Below are 27,947 nucleotides of genomic sequence, written 5' to 3' on the forward strand. Positions count from 1 at the left end.
TAACACATATAGAATATTTATTTTATAATTACGTCAATGCCCGTCTCATAGTATCCTTTACAGACATAGAGAAAACTAAATCGTTGATCGACATTAAAGACCTACTCTCAACCCATGCTCTTTTAATAACAAGTTTTTTTGAGAATCTAGCATCTCCACAATTACTAACTTTTCACTCTGATATTGATGCAAATGACCCCCCCCCATTTCTGGAAAATAATTTGGAAAATAATCTGATTGACCTGGAGCTAGATCTAGCTCCCTTGCAATCTAGAGACATAGAGCCAATGGCCCAGAAGAGTCAAGAAGCAGTAGAGTCATGTGAGCAACTACCAGTAATAATGGAGAAAAAGGAGAAGAAGGAGCAGCTTATAGAAGAGGAACAGAACTTACGTGATATGTTTTCTGCTCTATCTATAGTGGCACAAGCAGAAATCTTGACAAGACTCTATAGCCTAATAGCTTATTTAGAAAGGAGGATGACGACCTCCAGAAATGGCGATAACACAGAAAGCCAACTCGACGAGATCAGGTTTCCTGAGGCACTTGATACTGGACAGACCAGCCCATTAGAGGGTTTCCCTCAAAGAGTGGCAGACGTTAAGTGTAATGCCGGTTCAATTCAATCTGTAGTAGAAATAAATTTGCTGGCCCCAGATATGACACAAAGTGCCTCAAAGAAGAAGCAGGCCTCAGCTATTCCTAAGGTTGGAGATTCCGACCGTATTTCCTCAACGTGGACAACTATATGGTCTTTTAAAAAAAAAATTGTTTGCAAGATGTATGCTCCTTCTTCAGGCCTAATCATTTCTCTGTGTATTTTAAGGATCAAACTGGATTTTCCTCTTTCCAGCAAGACTATCCTTCTGGAAGCAAAGCTTCCTCTCTCCTTCATTCTAGTTGCATAGTTCTCAGGTTACTGAAGCAGAATTAGGCCTACTGTTGCTGAATGGTGAGGGAGAACTTGCTCCCATTGCTCCACAGAAATAACTGTGCACACGGTTTGCTGACCTGATCTGGCATCCAAGGTGTTGTGATGCTTGCCGAGTGCCCACATGGAAAAGTTGCATATGCTCATTAAGTTCAAGTTGTTTATTCATTATGGGCACCAATTATGCACTTTAAAGCAAGGCTAGAAGATATAGGGTGTTTCCATCAATCTGCCTAGTGAGAGGGAAACTCTGCCCAGACATATTCTAGAAGGATGGCTACGCGGAAAGTATAAATAGATTTTGGCTTTCTGAATCTCTTGAGGAGATAGACCACAGGGAAAAGACACCTAGCTAAAACTGGGGAAAATATGCATTTAGAAATTGGTTTGATAAGCCCAGGCTGTAACAGCATTTGGGGGTACCGCAGACATCAACATAATAAATAGACATCTAAATGAGGTTTGATATGTTAGATTATGAAGATGGAGAGGATAAGAGCTTTTCTCTTTAATTGGACAAAGTATACTCCAATACACTTTGAGACTCCTGCACTCCCCCAGTCCAGCAACAGCAGTATACTATTCCATCACTCAATAGCTCATTATTTAAGTTGCATGATTTAATCCATAGCTTTACACATTAACTTCCTACAGCAAGAAGAAACACATTTGAGACAGCATCAGGTGATATGAAAGGCCTATATGAGGTGTTTGAGCAGTGCTGGCTCTTTCACACATACAAACTATCACCTGATGGTCACTGAGTGATAAGTATGCATATGTTAATTCATTCTTGCCCATAAGTGTAAAGGTTTGCACCAGTAAAATAGTTGTCTTAGAACTGGTCTGATTTCTTTTGAAAAGAAAAGTAATGGTTACAAAAGATTATATAATCACTGGGGAGGGGGGATGCCCCTAATTTTGACATGCATTATGTATGTGCAGAGAGGGCTTCTTTGTGTGACAAATACCATGCTAGGCATTCACATTAAGTATTATTTATTTATTTATTATTTTATTTATATCCCACCTTTCCTCCCAGTAGGAGCCCAGGGCGGCAAACAAAAGCACTAAAAACACTTTAAAACATCATAAAAATAGACTTTAAAATATATTAAAACACAACAACCATTAAAAACATATTAAAACAAAACATCTTTAAAAACATTTTAAAAAAAGGTTTAAAAACATTAAAAAAAGTTTTAAAATATATTAAAAAGCAATTCCAACACAGATGCAGACTGGGATAAGGTCTCTACTTAAAAGGCTTGTTGAAAGAGGAAGGCCTTCAGTAGGCACCGCAAAGATAACAGAGATGGTGCCTATCTAATATTTAAGGGGAGGGAATTCCAAAGGGTTGGTGCCACTACACTAAAGACCCGTTTCCTATGTTGTGTGGAACAGACCTTTTGATAAGATGGTATCTGCAGGAGCCCTCACCTGCAGAGTACAGTGATCGACTGGGTATACAAGGGATAAGACGGTCTTTCAGGTATCCTGGTCCCAAGTGGTATAGGGCTTTGTAGACCAAAACTAGAACCTTGAACTTAGCCCAATAGCTAATAGGTAGCCAGTGCAATTCTCTCAGTAGCAGAGTGATATGATGGCAATATCCTGCTCCAGTGAGCTCCAGTAGTGGTGTGCGAAATGGCTCTTAATCATAGTTACGGGTGTTGCTAGAGGCCAAGATTTTGCCCTAATAGGGTTGTGAGGTTTTTTTAGAACAGAAGTTTTTTAAATAGATATGTTAAGAAACAATAAAACAAGCCATTGATAAAGGCATTTTTGGCCAAAACATGTTGGGCTTAATATACAGATAAATACCCCATCTTTCTTTGTGGCATCTTTGAGATACAGTTTTTTTTATTTTATTTTATTTTGTGCACATTATTTTTGGATGCTTCCTATATTGGGAGTGTTTTCTTTAGATGTTAATACTAGAATGTTGGGAGTGTGTGACAGAATGTTCAAAACTAGCTTTTATACATATAGGTTGCCTACATTCTATCACACTTCCCCAACACTATGTCACATTTCAGCTTCAAAATTTAGTAATGATATTATGATTAAGGGCTCTTTGCTCAGAGGTAAAAATGGAAAAGAAAGCTTCTGAACTCCTCATGGCTGCACTGGAGGACAGGGGAGGGGAGGAGAGAGTGTATGAGGGAGCCCACTTTACATGGGTATTTAATGTGCCTAGTGTGGTACTTGTCATATAACTAAAGGTTACCTAAACATGGCCATTATAAGTTTCACATTTAATTAAGAGGAATTCAGGACAGGGAGAATGGAAAAGCACTGGCTGCATGTAAAAGCAATTACCATAACTGTAACAATATAAGCTTGCCAAAATGTGAATGAATGACAATTCTATTGACCTCACACTCTTTTAAGGAATACATCTGATATGAAAATGAAACTGATATGTTAAGATTCAGAAGGCATTCTCTACATACCTGTTAGGTCACACACTGTGCTTGTGTTTATGTGCTGGCAAGCAGCAAATTAAACTCATTTTGCTGAATTAAGGGTTTAGGGACCACTTTTACAATGGAGACACTTAACTCAAGTTTTAAATTTCCAGTGTTTGCATGGCAGTGTCACACTGACTCCATGTTATACATGTTCAAATATTAATGCATGATTAGATGCACCATGCCTATTGTTTTTGACTTCAGGAGATGCCATGCACCTTGGAGGTAGGGATGGAAAATTCTGTCAATTTCGGTTCTCTTGGCTTCAATTTTTTTAAAAAATACTCATGAAAATTCTCTAGCATTTTAGCATGAATTTTTAAAAATCAAATTTAGAGGTTGCCTGCACACACAATCCCCCCCCCGCCCCATATGTATCTGCCTGGCTTAATCCACTCTGGATGGGCTCCTTTATCTACAAATTTTATCCTCTTTTAGGAAAAAAGTTATAACCATTTTTACATTCCCACTGTAGTCAATGGGGGTGAAACAGAGCTTCAGATTTAACAGATCAGATTCAAACCCAAATATTGATTCAAATCGGAATGACAGGGTGTGGATTTGAAACAGACTGGGCTGCTTCCAAACACTACAGATCCAGATATAAGACAGATCTTGTGGTTTCTGCACACCCCTAGAACATATATGATTCAAATATATAGGACCAGTTTATATTATTATCCATATTATATCCATAACAATAGATTCCCATTAAGATTAAAATGTGATGAACTGTAATAAAAACCCTGTAATAATAATTTAAAAATTAACATATGGAAATATAGTAGCTGTTGGTCAAATCTAATGAAAAGAATGCCGAGTCTTATCTGACATGAGATGTTGAGATTGAATGCTCAGTCTTACCTGACATGAGGTGTTGGATTTCCAGCAACTCTGCACTCAAGCAGCACCTTCCTTCCTTCTGCAACTTCTTGACTCCTGAGTTTCTGGGTAAATCGAGGGGGTGAAGGTTGACTGTGGATCTCTTGTTTGACCTGATACAGGGAGGCATTCTCATTGGCCTGAGAGCCGTCTTTCCTTTGGAGCACAGATGTTCCAGTATGAGTGACTTCAGATACCTCATTCTCAGGTGTGATCTCTGGGCATGTTTTGTCAGGGGTGGGGTTCCTTAAGGAATTAGACATGGTTATTTGTTTGTTTTTTGGAGAAAGATATCCACTATCTGGAGAAGAAGAGTTCCCATCTGGGCTCCTGACTCTTGTCTTGGTGGCTTCTCGAAAGATGGAAGAGAGTTCTTCAATTAAATTAGCTGCTTTGTCACACAGTTTATTCTTGAAGGGAACATCACCTGCAGAAGTTGTTTTGAAGTCGGGGCTCAGCTTTTGCATGCTTGGACTACATCTTTCAGCATGTTTTAGACTCCGAATGAAGCTGGGTCTTGCAGGCAACAGGGGTGATATACTGGATTGTTTCCCAGTAACACTGTGAACCCTGTTTGCTTCCTGAGGATATGTATTCTGATTCTTTTGCTCTGGGAGAGTTTGTGCTGAAATCAGTAGTGAGTTTGGGCTGGTCACCTGAGTCCTCTTGGAAGTGTCTTGATCATCTCCTTTGGTCTTGCAGGAAGAGGCATATGTTAACTCCTGGTTTGCTTTTCCATCCTCCTTTACAGGCTTCACAATAGATTTATGAGCAAGTTCCAGGCTTTTGCTTACCTCATCTTCACTGAGGAAGGCAGACAGCTCATTTGAAAATTCCCGATCCTGTATGTCAGATAGGGAATCATAGAAGAGTTCATAAGATGAGGAATCCTCAGATGTGCTTTCATGATTTCCCACATGAGTGCCTTTCTCTGTAGAGTAAGCCTCCATCATAAAAGACAGGGGTACAGCTTTCTCACAACTTCTGTCCTGCATGCTAGAACACAATAAACCCAGTCTTGGTAAGAACTATAAACTTTGTCTGCTAACTGCTTTCCCCCCCATTCATATAATATTGGTTCCAAAACCAGAGCAAAAATGGTAGAATAGCTGAAAACATGTATGTACCTAGGTGAAAGTACCAGAGGCTTGTAGCTGGTTCTATGTAGTTGTAACTATGGATCTCAAATGTTTTGCCTAAAATATAAAATTTTAAATACAAAACTACAATTTCATTTATTTATTACATTCATATCCAGCCAGGGCACCAAACACACAAAAATAAAAACAATACAATTAAAAACTACCACACTACCCAAATCTAAGAAATCAAGTATATTGTGTACAGTGTTCTAAAACTTCTCTACAGCCACAGGACACAAGGAAGCTCTTGTGGATCATAACAGCAGCTATGGAAGAAGTTGAACACTGCTCCAAACAGTGTTCTGGATAGAGCATCAACCACTTAAAGAAATACTTGCTGATTAATAATTTCTTCTTTAGCATGTTAAATCATTTAAACTAAGGATGAGGAACCTGTGACTCTTCACTGTTGTTCAACTACCAGTCCCATCATCCTTTACTATTGACCATGCTGCCAGGGGTTAAAGGGAACTGGAACACAACAACATCTGAAGGGCCACAGGTTCCCCACACCTGAATTAAACAAATTAAAATGTAAATAAATGTACATATCACTAGAAGCTCAACAGAAGTACCTTCGTAGGTACTGAGAGAAGTGCCTTCGTAGGTACTGAGAGAAGTGCAAGATAACTTACAATTAATAACAAAAATGCAAGATAACACAATTAATAAACAAAAATGTGCCAGTCACCAATAAAGACCATAAGAATGACCTGTTGGATCAGAGTAGTGGCCCATCCACACCAGCTATCTTTAACCCTTTCTTTTGCATCCTCTATCATAATGATGGGAAAAACAGAAGGGAGTAGAAAAAGAAGAAGACCAAACAAGAGATGGATTGATTCCACAAAGAAAGCCACAGAGCTCAACTTACAAGATCTGAACAGGGTATTTTATAACAGATGCTCTTGGAGGTCGCTGATTCATACGGTCGCCATAAGTCATAATCGACTTGAAGGCACATAACAACAAACTAAACATGCCATAATAGGCTCATCCAACAACATTTTGCTGCCTGAGGTGAAGGACAGGTTGGCACCCTTCTCCCCATTCTACATACAGAAAATGAGTGGACTGGAAGCTGACTCTTTCTTCAGCACTGGTGACAGGACAGCCTCCTTCACTTGAGAGCAGCAGGCTAACTTAGACATCATAGGGCAGGCTGTGTGGCACACAAATTTGTGTTCTCAAACAGGAGGGAAAGTTTCAGGAAGAACAGCAGTGCTGCTGCACCAAGCCCACCTTTGCCACCTGAGGCAGCTGCCTCATGCTGTTTAATGGTAGGGCCAGCCCTCATGCATGTAAGCTTTTAATTAATTAATCTAATGGTTAAAGGCTGCAAACCTGGTTTGGGGACTTTTTAATTTAGAAGAGGACAGCTCAGTGGGACATGATAGCAGTTTAGAGAATTTTGAATAGCATGGAGAGAGCAAACAGACATTTTTCACTCCTCTTACAACATTAGAGCTCAGGGTCATAATGCCAAAGGAGTTGTTTGGGAGGAAGCTCAGAACAGAGAAAAGACATACACATAATTTGTAGAATCCAAAAAGTGATGGCCATTTAGGTGGATTTTTTTTAAATGAAAAGACAAACTTTTGGATGAAAAGCCTATCAGTGGCTCTTAGCCACATGCTAACATGGGGCTGGCATGTGATAACTCTACATCTTAGGATTCCATACAAGTACTCTCCTCACAGAAGCAGACAAGGGTGAATCAAAGTCTTTGTACTGAGTTTAACAACAGAAAGGAAATGGTCACTTCACCAGTTTCCTCATCTAGCTCTAAGTCACAGAATAGAAGACCAACAAATGAGGGCCCACCCAATCCTGGTTCAGATGGATCAGAGAAGCACCTCCTTCCAAGTCTCATGCTCCTCCCAGTACCTGTAATCCACAAGACCCAAAGGGTTTACTATTTCTAGAAATGCAGCCCGGATTGGCTGGCCTGGACCTCAGCACTCCTTTTCAACACTCCTTACTCAACCACTCGCCTCCTCCTTTCTCCCCTTCTCAAAGACTGGAATAAGAGATGAAAGCTGTGGTTTACACACATGGATACAGGTCTAATATATTTTAGGAGCATTGAAAAAGTATTCACGACTTTGAAAGGAACTGGAGGCATTTCATTTGGAAATGTGAGGAGAAGAAAAGTAAAATGAATGCATAATAGCATTTCTATATAGGGGGAAGAATTAAAACAAAACAAAACACAACCAGCAACTGAAAAACCAAGCTTGTTTAGCAAGACAGCAATGATCCTTCTACTTCATATTTTAAGTTACATTTCACAATATGTCATATTACTTTTCCTCAATGAGAGCTGTATGACCTGACTAATAGTCATTAATTGCAATCGGATGTATTTTACATTGACTTCTGTAAACTCCAGTTACATCTAACTGCTCCTCTGGGGCTTATCTTGCATGAAACTGTTAATGGATTGGTAGAGTGCTTGAAACTCTGGGCTTGCATGGACATCTCTTAATATCTCTTTCTCAGTGCCATATTATTTGCTGGGTAAGTGAGCATGAAAACAATTAGGAAGCTAATTTGCCTTGTGATTTTAGGATTTGCATCTCTCAGCCACTGAATCTGCATTTTATTTACGTTCTCGGCTTCCTTTTTAATCGAGTTTGTGTGACAAATTACAACCTAGGGGCCATACATTTAAAGCACATGTCTTCCTCCAAAGAAGACTGAAAACTGTAGTTTACCCCTTACAGTTTCCAAGACAAAAATTTAAAAGTGCATACAGTTGTACAAGCTGTAGCTTAACATTTTAAGAAAAGAATATGAGAGGTTAAACAACATTTGTATTTCTATACAGACTCCTTGCTCATGTGGGAGCTTCAGCATATGCAAGAGTTTCCCCATTCACTTTGATGGAGGGGCTGAATATTATGCATCACTCTACAGACATACCTGCTCCTGATATTGAAGTAAATGGGGAAGCATGTACGGAGACCTCACTTATCATCAGTATGCACAGTGTTGTGTGCCTAGAATTTGGACGGAAACTTTGGTCTAGGGAATCAGCTGCCAAGGCATCTGGATAAATGCCAGGAAATCGGAGCTAAATTTGTTTCATATGCTTATTAAGGAAATGATCCAGCCAAAGATGAGCTCCTTTAAGTCTCATCAATTTCAGTGAAAGATATTTTAGCCTCCTTCATGTGTGATATGTATGACAGGGGCTCCAAGTACTTCAAGGAAAGTAGGGCCATGCCCCTGGCCCATCTCTGATCTTGTGAGCAGTCCTGCCCTCCAACATCCATACATTGAACATGGCTGTCTGGAGAGGGAAGCCTACTTGCATACAGCTCTATGCATATATAGTTCCACATGGTCTGGAATCTGATAGCAAGGCTTCCCTTCTTCAGATGTCCACACGCGACACATTGACATGGGGATGTGTGTGCTACCTTAATTGTGTGGTTCAGTTCACATGTAAAATGGATGAAGGGGGCTTTCATCACATCTGGTACTCTGCAATTAAAATCAGGGGGACATATTAGTGGGTAACTTTAGATGGATCATGTCCAGGTTTTTATTTTCATTGTTTTTTAATTCTCCCCTAAAGGTTTTTAAAATAGGTAATCTTTAAATAAATTATTATAAATTGTATATTTTTCTTAAAAACCTCCCAACTTTTAAAAAATATAACACTTAGCATCCTGCTAAAGTTCTTTTTTTCATCATAGAAGTGGCTGAGATCTTTGCGAGGCTCCAGTGCACACAATGCTCAGAGCAAGCAGTCACTTCTCCTATTTCATTCCACAGTAAAGAATTTCCCCATGTGCAATGGGGCTGTGGGCAGAGAATTAGACAGAATCATACAATCGTAAAGTTGGAAGGGGCCTATAAGGCCATCGAGTTCAACCTCCTGCTCAATGCCAGAATCCAACTTAAAGCACACTCAATAGGTGGCTGTCCAGCTGCCTCTTGAAAGCCTCCAGTGTTGGAGAGCCCACCACCTCCCTATGTAATTGGTTCCATTGTCGTACTGCTCTAACAGTTTGGAAGTTTTTCCTGATGTTCAGTTGAAATCTGGCTTCCTGTAACTTGAACCCAATAAAGCATTAAACAGAATGGGGCAATTTATTTCTAGTGGGACAACACATGCAACAAAGGGAGAGGTAAGTATTCTTCAGGCCCACTGATATTGGTTTGTGTTCATTGTGCAATCCAGAGCATGTAATGTGACTTGTCCAGTTATTCTCAAGTAGTCCATACACCAACACAAAGAAAGGATAAGAATTCACATTCAGAACAGCTAATAGGATTGCAGGTGCCTAAAAATAGATACCTATGCAAATATGTTGGCACCTGGCAATGTAGCTAGATTACTAGAAGGTACAACATTTCTTCATTCAGGAACAAAATGTCAAGTTCCCTACTAAGAACCACAACTGTATGGTTCTTCTTAACATTTGTCTGGTTATTTCAATGCTTATAAAATGGGTTCACATCTCCAACCTTATGCCTTCAAATCTATGAGCTTTGAATTAAGACCTCTCCCAGCCCACCTGAGTTATTTCAGTGGGATTAAGTGCCTTTCCTTTTGTACTGGATCATGGCCAGAATGTATAGCTCTGAATATGCCATCTAGGAAATCCAATTTTCCTTTGCCAGGACTCTGCTTCTTCAAATCACAGCTAATCTAGTTAAAATAACACTTGAACCCTATCAAATAGCATACATGATCATAATTAGAACTAGACTGTGAGCTATTTCCAGACTCTTCTGATTAGACAGCAGCATATTTATAAATCCTTTCCTCATCTCCCCAATGAGCTTATTGGTGATGGTAAAACAATGTACTGTACAGTTTGAAACAAACTGATGAAAAATAAATGTAACTAATCTATTAGTTCATGTTTTTCTTTATTTTTTATAATATTCTCAGGCCTAATTTTTTTATACAAACAATAAAATGTCAAAAATGTTAGTGTTTAGACTACCAATTATATTAAACATTAAAGATTTAAACAAAACTGTGTCTTTTTGTTTAAAAGTTAATAATAATTCATCAAATTGATATAAATAAGAATAGAGTGTTTAGCACTATTAAAAATGGTGGAAGTCTGATTCTTGGTGCAATTAGATAAGGAAATGCAAAGAACAAAAATACAAGCAATTAATTATGGCTATAAAAAGTTTCTTTAAAAATTAAATGAAATGCTTTCAAAATACCTTATGCAACCAGGAAGAATGGCAATAGTCAATGAAATCTCTTTATTTGTAGCAAATGTAAACTAACATTTATATATAGACAAAATTAACTAAGCAGAATTAATTATGTTTAATAAAGAATCCAAAAGTATCTTACAAACCTTTCAAATCTCAAGCCAATGTGAAGAATTTCATATAGAATAAATTTCAGACATGGAAGCTCTTCTCCCTTTTGTCTAAGAAAGCTGGAAGTTGCTTTAGCTATTCATTCAAGATTACTTGGTCCACAGTAAGCATCGAGGTGACTGTGGCCTGTGAGTTACATCTGTCTTCTCTGACTATGTAATTCCTACCCTCTCATCTATATTTGGTAACTGAACTCATGTTTCAGCAGACTACCACTATCTGGAATTCCAGCAGGACGAACATTGGGCCAAGATGAACGAGCAACTTCTATGTGCTTCATACTTATATATTCAAGGAACCTGGAGTTGTTGGAGTTTACAAAAAGCAGTTCAGTGTGTTCTCACTTATACTGAAGCATTTAGAAAATGTAATACTTACAACTGAATAACAGTAAGCCTAGGGAAGAATTCATATGGGCTGGCTGATCATTAGAAAATAAGATTCCTTAGAAAATAATTCAGCTTTAATTTAATTATGATTTTGCAAACTAGATGTAAATTGGTCAAATACCTTTTGCAATCAAATTGTCCTGTCGTACACACACACACAAAATTCAGATTTGTGCTTTTCATTGATCTACACCAACATGGTTTTTGATCTTTTGAAAAAACTCTTATAAGATGTGTCTCCTATCTCTTTCTCTTGCACACCCTTCCACGTTTGTTGTTTAATTCTAGCAGGGGTTCTCAAACTTTTTTTTTAGGGGAGCCTAAAAATTGCTAAGGGTTTCCATGGATCACTTAATAAACTTCTTTTCTTTAGTGCCTACATCATTGTCAAACCCAGTACATTGTTAACAAAAACACGGTCCCTAGGCCATGCATCTGAGAAGGGCCACTTTAACAGGTAAAATGCTGGGGACAAGGAATGGATGATTGCACTAGTGCCATATTATTTTATTTTATTTTTTAAAAAGGCCCTAAGTCAGGCCCTTGTTAGTTTGCTTGATAAACTTGACCCTGGTCAAAATGGCCTCGATCATTCTTATCAGAACTAACTAACTAAATAAAATCCAGATATTCTGGATTGTGCCACAACCTTTCTGCAGACTACCTGAATGGAACTTGCAGACCACAGTTTCAGAACCTCTGCATTATAACAACACAATCACATTCAAAAGCTACTTTAAATTCCCATAAAATCTGGGGGAAGGGACTTTAGTTCAGTGGCAGAGCATCTGCTTTGCATGCAGAAAGTCCCCGGCTCAGTTCCCAGTATGTTCAGCTGTGGCTGAGAAGACCTCTGAAACCCTGGAGAGCCACTGTCAGTCAATGTGGACAGTACTGAACTAGATAGACCAATGGTTTGACTTGGAATAAACCAAGTGTCTTATGGCCTATGAGTTTTTAGTTGCAAACGAAACTGAGTTGATAGTTTAATTAGCAAATAGTCACCTTCTTTACAAAAACCAAGAACACAGAGGAAGGTCACATACATTTAGTAATTTAAGCTACTTAGAAAGACATGCAAGAGCCAGTGTGGTGTAGTGTAGTGGTTAAAGTGCTGGACTACGACCTGGGAGACCAGGGATGGAAATGGAAAGAAGGCCAGGCCACAAAGGAAGAGTACAGGCAGGTATCACGGAATTGCACAGATGGTGTCAGGAAGGGTAAAGGTGAGAATGAGCTGAGGTTAGTGAGGGATGCTACAAGCAACAAAAAAGCTTTCTTCAGGTATGTCCATAGTAAAAGACAGAGAAAATAAACGGTGGCACAGCTACTCAGTGAGGATGGCAAAATGATAACAGATGACAAAAAAAGGCAGAAGTGCTCAATTCCTACTTTAGCTCAGTCTTCTCCTAAAAAAGGGTCTGTGACCCTCCCGGGAAACATGAAGTAGAAGGGGCAGGATTGGAGCTTGAGATTGATAGACAAGTGGTCAAGGAACAAGTTCAAATTGGCAGGGCCCGATAAACTGCATCCTAGAGTATTGAAGGAACTGTCTGAAGAACTCTCAGAACTGCTGTCTATTATCTTTGCGAAATCATGGAGGACTGGTGAAGTGCCGGATGACTGGAGGAGAGCTAATGTTGTCCCTATCTTCAAAAAGGGCAAAAAGGAGGAACCGGGGAACTACAGACCAGTGAGCCTAACATCAATCCCTGGAAAAACTCTGGAGCAGATTATAAAGCAGTTAATCTGTAAGCACCCTGAAGACAATGCAGTGATTACTAGGATCCAACATGGATTTATAAAGAACAAATCCTGCCAAACTAATCTCATCTCATTTTTTGACCGGGTAACCTCCCTTGTAGACTGTGGGAATGCTGTGGACATAATATATTGACTTCAGCAAAGCTTTTGACAAAGTGCCCCATGATATTCTGATTAGCAAACTAGCTAAATGCGGGCTGGATGGAACAACTATCAGGTGGATCCACAGTTGGCTCCAGAATCATACTCAAAGAGTGCTTATCAATGGGTCCTTCTCAAACTGGGCAGAAGTAACGAGTGGGATACCACAGGGCTCGGTCCTGCTCTTCAACATTTTTATTAACGACTTGGATGAGGAGGTACAGAGCATGCTTATCAAATTTGCAGATGATACAAAATTGGGGGGCATAGCTAATACCGTGGAAGACAGAAACAAAATTCAAAGGGACCTTGATAGGCTGGAGCATTGGGCTGAAAACAACAGAATGAAATTCAACAGGGATAAATGCAAAGTTCTACACTTAGGAAAAAGAAAACAAATGCACAGTTATAAGATGGGTGATACTTGGCTCAGCAATATGACATGTGAGAAGGATCTTCAAATTGTCGTTGATCACAAGCTGAATATGAGCCAACAGTGTGATGTGGCTGCAAAAAAGGCAAATGTTATATTAGGCTGCATTAACAGAAGTATAGTTTCCAAATCGCATGAAGTATTGGTTCCCCTCTATTCAGCACTGGTTAGGCCTCACCTTGAATACTGCATCCAGTTCTGGTCTCCGCACTTCAAGAAGGATCCAGACAGACTGGAACAGGTTCAGAGGAGGGCAACAAGGATGATCAGGGGACTGGAAACAAAGCCCTATGAGGAGAGACTGAAAGAACTGGGCATGTTTCTCCTGGAGAAGAGAAGACTGAGGGGAGATAGGATAGCACTCTTCAAGTACATGAAAGGTTGCCACACAGAGGAGGGCCGGGATCTCTTCTCAATTGTCCTAGAGTGCAGGACATGGAATACTGGGCTCCAGTTGCAGGAAGCCAGATTTCGACTAGACATCAGGAAAAACTTCCTAACTGTTAGAGCCATACGACAATGGAACCAATTACCTAGAGAGGTACTGGGCTCTTCAACACTGGAGGCATTCAAGAGGCAGCTGGACAGCCATCTGTCGGGAATGCTTTGATTTGGATTCCTGCATTGAGCAGGGGGTTGGACTTAATGGCCTTATAGGCCCCTTCCAAGTCTACTATTCTAAGATTCTATGATTCTAAATTTGTGGTATTGTCTTTTTTTCTCCTCCCTGTTATCTTCCTGCTTCTCTTGCTCTCCTCTTCTGCCACTTGTTCAACCAATCTTAGGTCACTTCAGAATTTTAATAGTGCCATGCCATCAGTGAGTGAATGCTGGTGGTGATCAAAACAAGTGCCATAATGAGCTTTCTGTGATTTAGATATATAATCAAGTTTGAGATCCATAAATCTGTGGCCCAAAGCAAGTACAGCAAGGAAAATTAAGATTTTACATTCAAAATGGAGACAGTATGGTCAAGCATATTCACATACTGAATGTGCAGATTGTTTTATCTCTTTCTGAAGAGTCTTAGTCAATGAAGTTGCCTTCAAAAGGGGTTGAGGAGGGGACAAAAAAGGAAACAACATTTTTAAACTACATATATAACATAGAGTCTGAACTAAAGATATAAAAAATCTGTTATGTGATATAGATCTGCCAGATTTGCACTTTCCTATCAAGTTGGTGTAAACACTGTAGCACCTTAAATCTGAATATGCTTAATTGAAGGCTACACTGCTGGGATAGGATGGCAAAATAAAATTTATGGGCATGTGGCTGTGGTGGTGGAGAATGGCTTTATGCTTAGTGGGTTTCCATGGAAACCCAGATGACTCATGTATGGAATTAAAATTCATTTCTCTGATGATTTAATATCCCTTGACAGTTAACAAGCACAGTGAGGCTTACAGGATTTAACTAGAAGGTGAAGAAGCATGAACTACAGCTGAGCTATAAAGTTTCTTGCCAATGAAATCCAAGGAACTTCCTGGCCAGGGAGGTGAAAGTGATACCATGGAAGGCGATGCAAAAGTCCCTCATAGCAAAATAGTGTTAAGATCAGAGGGTGTTGTGAGGCGTCCTTCCCTGGCTCTCCCTGTCAGGTTCCTACCTGCTCGTGGTTACTGCCTGTCTCTAGGCACCACCAGGGACTCCACCAGTCCGGACCGCTCTCTCTTATGATTTCTCTCCCCGCTCTAGCACAGATCTCAACAGATCCCCCTGCTAGGCAACCACCAGTAACGTCCCAATACTAGTATTCCCAGAGACTCTGAATACTGGTATTGTTATTCTCTTCACCGCTGCCACCATTTGTTACAGTTCCCCTTCAGCCTTGGTCATTACCTTACCCTCCCTTCTGGTCTGTGAAACCCCAGCCAAGGATCAGGCCTTTGGTAAACCAAATTAAGTATTTATTAAAGATAACAAAGCTAACAAGATTAACAAGATTTCTTCTTAAGGCACATAAGCATATGGTTTTACTCAATACTAATCCGAACTCCACCTCCCTCCTTCTTCACGCTCTCCTGGCAAACAACTCTCTCAAACCCCACCAAGCAATCCACTCTTTCTCTTCTCCCCCCCAGATTCCACAATTCACCACCTCACATTCACCCAGATTTACCTGTCATCCTTTCATTTATACTGTAAGCCATTTTAAACATTCAGCCAATCATCAAGCATTCTATTGCCCATTCACTCCCCCTCCTCTTTCACTACTTACCATGTATACTCTAAACAACCAGCACTTACCATATATACACTAATATATAGGAACATCACAGGTGTCTCTTCTGGATTCTCCATCAATCAAAGCTTTGTGTAAGTAAATTCAATATATATCAGAGCTTTGGGAAGATACTCCCCCCAAACCCACAACAGATCAGATCAGAGACAGAAAAGCTGATAGCTCTAAGCTTAAAGTCAAGATTTTCTGGCTCTGTGGGATTCAGTGGAGGATTTATATTCCAATAGACTCAATCAGAATATAAACCCTCAAGTGAATCCCATATGTGTTCATATTCAGCACACTGATTGAGACCATTCCACAGATATTAGATTTCATTTTAAAAACAGAGTAAGCTTCCAGTCCTTATCACTGTACGACAAACTTTTACTCAGTCTAGGGAATGGAGAAAAATGCTATTGGCATGCTGTTGAGGTCATAGCTGCCAAGGTCAGGCTCCCATATAGGCATATGTAGTGTAATTAGAGATGTACAAATTTTGGATTTTTATGCCATGGGGAAAAAAGTTTTTTGCAATAGACTTTTTTTGCTTTTGGGAAAAATATTAAATTTGGGGAGAAATGTAAAAATACACATTTTTAGTAGCCTTTACAGATCTGAAGTCACTTTGTTACTTTTGGAACATAAAATGTATTATGTATAATTTGGCTTGCCCGTACATTATCATGTTAGATACATTAAATTTAAAAGTATAGTTTATTCACTCCATAACTACACTAACTGAACTTACAAACAGACTACAAGCTACTGCAATAAAGGGATGCTGCTGCCACTCCTTTGGTTCAGGAGGATAGAAACAGATCACCAACCTCTAAATTACAAGAGGAAACCCACAAGCAAAGAAAGCACTGAATCCTTCCTTGTGAAAATGGCAGCACCCCTTGGAAGCAGAAGTGCATGTAGCTCTTGCATTTGAGAAGTGTACTGTGCTACCATACATAGCCTTACAGAAAAAATCATCCAATTACATAGTCTTTAGAAATAATTTTGGGGGAGTAAAGGTTTAGCGAACACCTTGTCTTAAACATTTTATTCATCGTCGTACAAGAAAATATGTTATAATCAAAATTTTCCAATTGTTTCATTTTGTCCCTATGTGTGTAGAAAGTCTTTGGATAAAACAGAGGGGGGAGGAGAGAGAGTTCCAGAATTTTCCAGGTTTTTTCTGAGCCTTCACACCTCTCTGTGTAATGCATGTAATTCTTTATATGTAACCATTGCTGTGAATGGTCATCTTTCCACAGCACTGGACCCTTTGACACTAATACATGATACATTGCTGGATCAAGGTGAAAAATATATAATTAACTAATAGGCAAAAAACTCATGTGGTTTAAGAATGTACTTATAGCCAACAAATATTTCTATCAAACTTTAAAAAGCAGGGAAATTGGGCAGCTATAGTGAACACACCAGGGGAAATCTGACCTCCTCTCTGAGATATGGTACTGCCCTACAGATTGGTAAACATGCAAACACAATTTGGGCTGCTCTTTCACAGTCCAATTCAGTTCCTGTGTAGCTTGGAAGAATTTGGTAACATGTGCCTCAAGGGGGAGGGGGAGGGGGAGAGACTAGGTGGGTGGGCACTGGGCAGAGGGAAAGCCCTTTTCCTTTCCAAAAGGAAGACATCGTTAAAAGTATAATAATGTTGGGGTTCCCCCCCACCTTTTTATTCTACAGCAGACACATGTAGTCTCCCATCCAAATTTAAACCAAAGTTGTCCCTGGCCACATCAACACCAGACATTCATTCCACTTTAAACAGTCATGGCTTCCCTCAAAGAATCCTGGGAAATGTAGTTTGTGAAGGGTGCTGGGAGTTGCTAGGAGATGCCCCGTTCCCCTCACAGAGGTACAATCACCATAATTCTTTGGGAAGAGGGGCTGACTATTAAACCACTCTGGCCACTGGAACTCTGTCAGGGGAATAGGAGTATCCAAACAACTCTTAGCACTGTTCATAAACTACACTTCCCAGGATTCTTTGGCAGAAGCCATGGCTGTTTAAAGTGGAATAAATGTCTGATGTGAGTGTGGCCCCCTGACTAGCCAAGCAAAGCAGCTGTTAGCCTGGCTTTTAGAACACTGACAGTTCTTACTGAACATGCCTAGGCTTATAATAAACTCCAATGTTAATTTTCTTAAATTAATTAAAAATCAGTCATACATTTTTTTAAACCTTTAAACTACAGAAGATGAAGGTCAGAGTATGGGGCAAGGTCACTAACAGGATTACAGGTACCCTGTGAAAATGGCTGATTTTTAATTAATTTCAACATATTATGAGACTACTGACAGAAAAAAGTCCAACAGGATTCTGGATATTTTTCTTGTCTTACACTTTGAACTCCGGATTCTCTCTGAGTGTTTTGTGCATCGGTATGAAAAGGAGAGGAGGAAGCATGTAGGGATAACACTTGTTCTTGGTCTAATAAGCCATGGTTTATTTAGACTTAGATAATCACATCTGAATTGGGCCATTACGTGTGCAGCTTTGAAATCTGTTTATGGCTGGCTACAGACCGAACCCACAAATGAACTAAAATCTAGTAATTTTATATGGTTAAACCTGTGTAAAGGGACTTACCTTGCATGAGTTTATGACGCAATTAGTTCAATGTTTTAAAAGATACCTTCTTGAATTTTCAATTCTTAAAAATGCAGATAAGTTATTTAATTTTTCTTGTAAGAGTCAGTGAGGCTGTATATCAAGATTTCTACTTTGCAAGTATAAAAGGCAGTTGATATTAGACAAATACAGACAGCTGTATAACGATGACAGAAGCTGTGTGTGCGCGAGACAAATATGACAATGTGAAAGGATGTGGTTACACTGTATGGGAAAACAAGGGAGCGAATTCTCCTACAGGAATGTGTCCTAGTTAAACCAAATAGCATTTGACTGATAAAACACAACAACAACAAAACAAAGGGAATTTGACACAAGGCAGGGAGAGGATCAGGAGAGAGTATAAATGTTAAGGGAAATGTTTGGAAGGCACTTAGCTGCTCAGGCCTATTTTTGGAAAGAATTTCCACAGAGTTGGAGAGTCTTCAGATTTTTTTTTCTTATTTGATTGGCTAATAGACAGGTGCTCCAGAAGGTGATAGCAGAAGGATTCCAGGCCTCCTCATATGTCATTTGGTTACAGTGATAATGATTGAGGGTGCCTGCAAATGGACAGTATTTTGTGGGAGGGATTCAAGTGCATGCTGGAAGTTTAGGTTTGTACAGTTAACGTGAATTAAAGCACTCTGTTGCCCTAGTGCAACAAATCCACTTAAAAAAAAAACATCGGAAAGTTGTGAGATGAGCAATTAATAGGAAGAAGTGTAAACATGCCACAAATAAATAACGATGAATGCTCATTGTCCTATAACCACCTCATAAATAAATCAGAATGAATGCTCAGTAAACACTGGATACAGGCTGCTTTCACACATGGGGCTAATAGCGCTAGTTTAACAGATTAAAAAGGTAGCACTTCTGTCCCGATTTTTAAAATCCCTTTCACACTGCAGGACCTCTTGCGATAAGGAACAGTACTTTTTCAGCCAATATAGCGGCATTTCGCGCAACTGTCTTTCACAAGACTGCAATGAACAGAGCCTCGTTTTCATCCCTCTCCCATTATACACATGCGCACTGCAGCTCCTCAAGTAGTAGCACATGCGCAGTGTGGTCCCTTCATTTTTTTTAATTGCCTCAGTGTATACCAATATACTGGGAGTTCACTGTGGTTGTGCTTAGAAATTGAGTTTATGGTTCTCATTCAAATGATTCAACTGTATCTTCAGGCTATGATTATTGTGTTTAAAAGAACAGTCCAAAACATATTACTTTATTGGAAGAGGCAGTGGCAGAGGCAGAAATGGAGACATCAGATTCTCATATATGTGAGGAAACATTGTTGAGGAGACGTGCCCTCATGAGGCAGATACAAAGGTGCTCAAGGAATACTGTCCTCTCAGCACTTGTTGCCCTGAAATCACTTCAGCTTGGCTCTGTGGAAAGATGCTGGTGGGTGTACCCAGCAGACTCTGGCTGGTGGGAAAACTTTGTAATGGCAATGTGGGATGATGAACATTGGATTTGGAATTTTCGTATGAGTAGAGCCACCCTGTTTGAAATTGCAGACGTTCTGAAGCCTCACCTTCAATGTCATAATACGTCCATGAGGACAGCCATCCCTCTAGAAAAAAAGGTGGCAATAGGAATTTGGTGGCTAACTAATTTGTGCTGCTACTGGGAAGTGGCTGCCCAATTTGGAGTTGGACTGTCAACTGTGGCAAATATGGTGCTGGAATTATGCTACACAATTGAATATGTACTTCTGAAAAGATTCGTGAATCTGGGCAACCACTACAAGGTACAAAACTTTATAGAAATGCAATGTATTATTATTTGGCTAGACACCGGTATAACAGTAAAAAGTGAGGAATAATATTTGTTTCTTTTCTTGAAATCTTTTCATAGATCATGGATGGATTTGGTAAAATGGGGTTCCCCCATTGTATTGGAGTGGTAGATGGGTGCCACATCAAAATAATTTCTCCCCCAGGTCAATCAGACCAATATATAAACAGGAAAAACTTCCACTCTATGTTACTCCAAGGAACAACGGACCGTACAGAATGCTTCATCAATACAGAAGTTGGGTGGAGTGGAAGAAACCACGATGCTTTCATTTTTATAAATTCAGCCATCTGCCAGACTATGGATGAGGGTGCCTGGAAACCCCAGTATAACAATCCATGGCAGTCAGATCCCACCAATTATTCTCGCTGATGGCGCTTACCCTTTGAGAAAATGGCTAATGAAGCCATTTGGAGGAGCTAATCTTGACGTTTGAAATTTATGTATAACAGGAATTTTACCAATGCTGGAACGTGGTGAAAAGAGCTTTTGGACGTTTAAAGGGTCGCTGGTGGGGTCCGAGTGGGACGCTGCCAGTAGCAGAAGAAAATGTGGCAGCTGTCATTACAGCTTGTGTGGTGTTGCACAACATATGCGAGTGCAAGGGACATTCAGTGACTGCAGATCAGCCCGATGAAGTACAAACTGCAGCATCGGAGCTGATTCTGCCACCATATTCCGTGTTCAGGCCACGCCAAAACAGACATCTGATGGAAGGAGAAGCAGTGAGAACTACAATCTCTTTCTTTATCCTGGAAAATGAGGTACTTACCTGCTATGATGTTATTCTGACCTTTCCTGTAAAATAAATTATTTAAGAAGACCTGTTGTTTAAAAATGTTTTCTGTATGAATAAATCAAACAATTTTTGTATATGAGCACTTGGTATTTATTAAAAATCAAAGCTGGTTACCATTATCTCTGCTAATAACTACTGGGCAAGCCATCCAGTATCAAGATAAGGAGATGAATTTGCATACCAGGATATGCTGGTATAATCTGAAATAAAGAAAATAATGCCGATCTAGCAATAAAAACAATCACATAACATTTTGTGTGTGAGTCATAGGGGTGGGGAGAAGCAGGGACATTTGTTTATCATTGTACCGCACGCACAGTTTGCAGTTTGAAAACCTTCCTGTGCTGGAACACGTGGTATGCAGTCTTTTGCGGGTGGAGTGCTAACCAAAATGGTGAGGAGGCAGAGACAAGGTACGTATTGGCGTACCAATGAGACAGAGTTGTGTTTAAAGCTTATTCTACAAACGGAGGGAATAGAGCACATTATGGCTAGCACTCCTGTCCCCAGTTCACAAATCTTTGAAAAAGTCTCTCGCTTATTGAGACTGGAGGGCTATGTAAGAGATGAGGTTCAGGTGGTCTCCAAATTCAAAAGAATAAAGTGTGCATTCTACGACGCCATGAAAAAATGGGAGGGGAGAATTCCCAGAGAACACAGACCACCATTCTATAAACAAATGTGATGGCTATGGAAGGCCGGTGGGAAGCCTTCCTGGGAGGACAGGCGCCCTCCAAATAGTACTGTCTCTTAAAGAGGCTTTAAAAAAAAAAGTCTTTATTTATTGAAATTTGAAATACACGCAACAAAATTTTTCTGCTGCAAAAATTGTAGGAAAGGGTTAATTCCTTCACATTACCCAAATCTGCTGTGCCATAACACTGGCATGTTTACACATGTGAACTTTGATAGTAAGTTTGTTTGCACTGTTCCATTTGTAATAGAACATTTGTAATTTGTGATTACTCTTGCACTGAAAAAAAGGCCCTAGGTGGAATTAACGTACAAAGCCTTTGTTGTTTGTTGTTATGTGCCTCCAAGTTGAATACGACTTATGGCAACCTTATGAATCAGTGACCTCCAAGAGCATCTGCCATGAACCACCCTGTTCAGATCTTGTAAGTTCAGGTCTGTGGCTTCCTTTATGGAATCAATCCATCTCTTGTTTGGTCTTCCTCTTTTTCTACTTCCTTCTGTTTTTCCAAGCATTATTATCTTTTCCAATAAATCCAATGATTCCAATGAATCATGTCTTTTCATGATGTGTTCAAAGTATGATAACCTCAGTTTCATCATTTTAGCTTCTAGTGATAGTTCTGGTTTAATTTGTTCTAACACCCAATTATTTGTCTTTTTTGCAGTCCATGGTATGCGCAAAGCTCTTCTCCAACACCACATTTCAAATAAGTTGATTTTTCTCTTATCCACTTTTTTCACTGTCCAACTTTCACAGCCATACATAGAGATTGGAAATACCATGGTCTGAATGATCCTGACTTTAGTGTTCAGTGATACATCTTTACATTTGAAGACCTTTTCTAGTTCTCTCACAGCTGCCCTCCCCAGTCCTAGCCTTCTTCTGATTTCTTGACTATTGTCTCCATTTTGGTTAACGACTGTGCCGAGGTATATAATCCTTGACAAGTTCAATGTCCTCATTGTTAGCTTTAAAGTTACATAAATCTTCTGTTGTCATCACTTTAGTCTTTCTGACGTTCAGCTGTAGTCCTGCTTTCTGTAGTTCTGTGCTTTCCTCTTGAACTTTCATCATCATTCATTTCAAATCATTACTGGTTTCTGCTAGTAATATGGTATCATTGGCATATCTTAAATTATTTATATTTCTCCCTCCAATTTTCACACCTCCTCCATCTTGGTCCAATCCTGCTTTCTGTATGATATGTTCTGCGTATAGATTAAACAAATAGGGTAATAAAATACACCCTTGCCTCACACCCTTTCCGATGGGGAACCAATCGGTTTCTCCATATTCTGTCCTTACGGTAGCCTCTTGTGCAGAGTATAGGTTGCGCATCAGGACAATCAGATGCTGTGGTACCCCCATTTCTTTTAAAGCATTCCATAGTTTTTCATGATCTACACAATCAAAGGCTTTGCTGTAATCTATAAAGCACAGGGTGATTTTCTTCTGAAATTCCTTGGTCCGTTCCATTATCCAACGTATGGTTGCAATATGATCTCTGGTACCTCTTCCCTTTCTAAATCCAGCTTGGACGTCTGGCATTTGTCGTTCCATATATGGCAAGAGCCTTTGTTGTAGAATCTTGAGCATTACTTTACTTGCATGGGATATTAAGGCAATAGTTGGATAATTACTGCATTCTCTGGGATCCCCTTTCTTTGGAATTGGGATGTATATGGAACTCTTCCAGTCTGTGGGCCATTGTTTAGTTTTCCATATTTCTTGACAGATTTTAGTCAAAATTTGGACAGATTCAATCTCAGTAGCTTGTAGCAACTCTATTGGTATGTCATCTATTCCTGGTGATTTGTTTCTTCCAAGTATTTTAAGAGCAGCTTAAGAACTTAAGAAGAGCCTGCTGGATCAGGCCAGTGGCCCATCTAGTCCAGCATCCTGTTCTCACAGTGGCCAACCAGGTGCCTGAGGGAAGCCCGCAAGCAGGACCCGAGTGCAAGAACACTCTCCCCTCCTGAGGCTTCCGGCAACTGGTTTTCAGAAGCATGCTGCCTCTGACTAGGGTGGCAGAGCACAGTCATCACGGCTAGTAGCCATTGATAGCCCTGTCCTCCATGAATTTGTCTAATCTTCTTTTATAGCCATCCAAGCTGGTGGCCATTGCTGCATCTTGTGGGAGCAAATTCCATAGTTTAACTATGCGCTGAGTAAAGAAGTACTTCCTTTTGTCTGTCCTAAATCTTCCAACATTCAGCTTCTTTGAATGTCCACGAGTTCTAGTATTATGAGAGAGGGAGAAGAACTTTTCTCTATCCACTTTCTCAATGCCATGCATAATTTTATACACTTCTATCATGTCTCCTCTGACCCGCCTTTTCTCTAAACTAAAAAGCCCCAAATGCTGCAACCTTTCCTTGTAAGGGAGTCGCTCCATCTCCTTGATCATTCTGGTTGCCCTCTTCTGAACCTTTTCTAACTCTATAATATCCTTTTTGAGATGAGGCGACCAGAACTGTACACAGTATTCCAAATGCAGCTGCACCATAGATTTATACAACGGCATTATGATATTGGCTGTTTTATTTTCAATACCTTTCCTAATTATCGCTAGCATGGAATTTGCCTTTTTCACAGCTGCTGCACACTGGGTCGACATTTTCATCGTGCTGTCCACTACAACCCCGAGGTCTCTCTCCTGGTCGGTCAACGCCAGTTCAGACCCCATGAGCGTATATGTGATATACCTCACATTCTAAAATTTCTGGTTCTTCATCATATGGTTCCTCTGTGAATGAATCTGTCATCCTGGCATCTCTTTTATAGAGTTCTTCAGTGTATTGCTTCCATCTTCCTTTTATTTCATCTCGGTCAGTCAGTGTGTTCCCCTGTTGATTATTCAACATCCCTACTCTTGGTTTAAATTTCCTTTTCATTTCTCTAATCTTTTGGAACAGGGCTCTTGTTCTACCCTTTTTGTTGTCCTCTTCTATTTCTATACAGTAACTATTGTAATAGTTCTCTTTGTCCCTACGTACTAGTTGCTGTATTGTTGCATTTAGGGTTCTGACTGTGTTTCTATCTCCTTTTGCTTTTGCTTTCCTTCTCTCTTTAACCATTTGAAGAGTTTCTTCAGTCATCCATTGAGGTCTTTCTCTCTTTTTAACAAGAGGTATTGTCTTTTTGCATTCTTCTCTGATAACGTCTCTGACTTCAGTCCATAGTTCTTCTGGTTCTCTGTCAACTAAGTTTAAAGCCTCAAACCTGTTCCTTATTTGATCTTTATATGCTTCTGGGATGTTGTTTAAATTGTATTTTGGCATTATGATTGCTTTGTTGGTCTTCTTTAGCTTTACTCTGATTTTTGATATGATCAGTTCATGATCTGTACTGCAGTTTGCTCCTGGTCTTGTTTTTGCAGAAAGTATGGAACTTCTCCATCTTTTGCTACCAATTATATAGTCAATTTGATTCCTATATTGACCATTTGGTGATGTCCACGTGTACAATCGTCTTTTCGGTTGTTCAAAAAATGTGTTCGCAAGAAACAAATTATTGGCTTCACAGAATTCAATGTCTGTCTCCTGCTTCGTTTCTGTCTCCTAAGTTCCATTTCCCCACAATTCCTAATTCTTCTCTGTTCCGTACTTTTGCATTCCAATCCTCCATGATTATCAGCACATCTTGTTTTGGTGTGTGATCAATTTCTTCCTGTACTTCTGCATAAAATCTCTCCAATTCCTCTTCTTCTGCATTTGCTGTCGGAGCATAGACTTGGATGATGGTTATGTTGATAGGTTTCCCATTTAATCTCATTGATATCACTCGCTCAGACCTTGCGTTGTAGCTCCTAATTGCTCTTGCTACATCACTTCTCACTATTAAAGCAACCCCATTTCTTCTTAATTTCTCATTTCCTGCATAAAATATTTTGTAGTTGCCTGATTGGAAATGTCCAATTCCCATCCATTTTAGTTCGCTCACGCCAAGTATTGTAATGTTGATGCTTTCCATTTCTTGCTTGACAATTTCTAACTTTCCCTGGTTCATGCTTTTCACATTCCATGTTCCTATTGTGTGCATCGTACAAGTCCGGACTCTCCTTTCGCATCTGTGCGCATCAGCTTCTGGGCTTCCTTTCGGCTTTGACCCAGCTGCGTCATTAGTCACAGCGCTACTTGTACTTGTCCCTTGTTCTTTCCCAGTAGCTTGGTGAGTGCCTTCTGACCTGGGGGTCTAATCTTCCAGCACTATCTCGTGTTGTATTTTGGATACTCTGTTCATAGGGTTTTCGTGGTAAAAGATATTCAGAGGTGGTTTACCATTGCCTTCCTCTGCGTTTGGATGCAAATTAGTCTGGTGTTTCAGCTTTGACCATTCCGCCTTGGGTGCCCCTGCTAGGAGTCTAGCCTGTTGGTCTAGACTCCTGACCGTATTGCTCTTAGCTTCTTCAACACTCTCAAACCCCCTCACCACGTTAAGGTGTGCATCCGAGAAGGTCAAAGCCTCACCTATGTATTAACATGTGTTTTTTAGCAACAAGAAGAAAAGTACTCCCCAGAAGTGCAGCTTCGCTTACCTGCGTGAAGCTCTGGGGAGCGGAGCATAGTTGGGGCCGAGGGTGAAGCCGCAGAAGCCATTTTAAGGAAGGGAACGTCACATGTCACCTTGAGATGACGCGCGAAGTTCTGCATGGAGGATGCGGAGCTAAGGGGCTATTTAAGCCCATGCCGCCGCCTCCGACTTCCTCTTGGCTCGCGACGCCCACCCCGCCCTCCCTCTTTTACAGTGTGCCCATGGTCGCTTCGGGGCCGAGTAGGAATTTTTATCCTGCCCACCCTTGTTGGCGGGCAGGTTTTTTGCCTGCTCCACACTTTGGGAGATGGAGGGAGCTGGGTTAGGGGGTGTTGTGATTAATGGGTTGTATTTTGGCTAATTTGGCTAATTTGTTTCAAATCAAAATCTTAATGTGGACATTTGAGAGACGGATTCGGTAAAGTGCAGGAGGAGAAATAGGTAACGACAGCTAGGTGGCCCCCTTAGGCACCTTTCAAGGTGATTGGTGGTTCCGGAGGCCTGTCTCTCAGGGTTTTACGGCCCGAGGGCAGGATATGGGCTGCTTTTGGGGCCAACTTACCTCATCCACCCGAGGGTTCTACGGCCCCGGGGGGTGGTGACGTGGGAAGGCCTCCCTACTCACCTATAAGGTGTGGCCGGGGCAAGGGGTAAGCAAAAGGGGCTTGCCCTTTGGTCCAGCAGGGGCTGGTCGCCCGAGAGCTGTAGGGCAAGCTGCTTGCCTATAGTTAGTTCCCGCACTTAGGTTTCACCTCTGCAGGTCGCTTTAAACATTCTTGTTTGTTATTTAATAAAGTGGCCCTTTATTCAACCATAGCTGCTGTTGTCTGCGTATTATTTCACCTGTCGACCGCAAATAAAATTACAGAATAACAAATGAATTAAATGAGGAAGATGAGGATGTGCCCAGACCTGTGGAGGAAAGTGGAAATGACTCAGGTATGCATCGTGTTTCTTTAACTAGCATTTACTCATTTTTCAGTGCACTCTTCAATTGTATTTACTATATCCATTACTATTTATTTGCAGTTCATACATTCACAGACAGTGCTGTTCAAACTGACCCCACAGCGAATGAAGCCGCACAGACCACAAGCCTAGATGGCATCATGAGAAATATAACTGGCCTGGATCACAAGGTCAATGCTACATGTTAGTATGTATTTTGGTTGCCTACCATATGTTTATAATGCATTTCACACGTTGCTTTGAATTTATAATTGGAACCTCAACTCTCAGTTTGAATGTGCTGTATTCTAACTTTTCTGTTTTTCTCCCTCCCCCATTAAGATCCTGTTTGACAAAGTTGAACAAATAAGGAATGAAGTAACACAACTAAGTGAGATGATCAATGCATCTGATGACAGAAGTGAATAAAAGGACTATAGCATTTCATTTGAGTTCTCTCACCATACCACATTATGTAATGTTGAGTTTTTTATGTTTATTTTGTTTCTAAAAATGAGAGTTTGTTTTGTATTTCACTCTGATGTTAATAGTTCTTTATGTTTATTTTGTTTCTAAAAATGAGAGAGTTTTTTGAGTATTCTAAATTTATTTTTACTCTGTGTTAAAAAAACAGTGGAATATTGAGATTTATTTTTACATCTGTTTTCTTACTCATCTTTGTAAGAAAACAAAAGAAATAATCGTGTTGCATTTATTTTAAACAAAAGCTATGTTCCTAGACAGAATTTAATTATGTAAATAAAGAAAACTTGTTTTATTGAAAAGGT

The 27,947-nt window shown here is 40.1% G+C and overlaps 1 protein-coding gene across 4 annotated transcripts in view; it reads right to left on the bottom strand.

Moving 5' to 3' along the window:
- Nucleotides 1-10,879, bottom strand: part of PALLD (palladin, cytoskeletal associated protein) — a 331,056-nt gene extending 320,177 nt beyond the window's left edge. For 3 of the 4 annotated variants that reach the window (XM_061584129.1, XM_061584128.1, XM_061584127.1), the window contains exons 1-2: nucleotides 10,766-10,878; nucleotides 4,270-5,283 (exon numbers count right to left, since the gene is read on the bottom strand). In XM_061584129.1, the coding sequence (XP_061440113.1) occupies nucleotides 4,270-5,282 (1,013 nt within the window). In that variant the 5' untranslated portion in view covers nucleotide 5,283; nucleotides 10,766-10,878. Of the gene's footprint in view, nucleotides 1-4,269; nucleotides 5,284-10,765 lie in introns of all 4 variants that reach the window. The other variant, XM_061584126.1, reaches the window with a different exon arrangement.
- Nucleotides 10,880-27,947: the final 17,068 nt, after the last annotated feature.

The sequence above is a fragment of the Rhineura floridana genome, chromosome 9, assembly GCF_030035675.1.
Source record: "Rhineura floridana isolate rRhiFlo1 chromosome 9, rRhiFlo1.hap2, whole genome shotgun sequence".
NCBI lineage: Eukaryota > Metazoa > Chordata > Lepidosauria > Squamata > Rhineuridae > Rhineura > Rhineura floridana.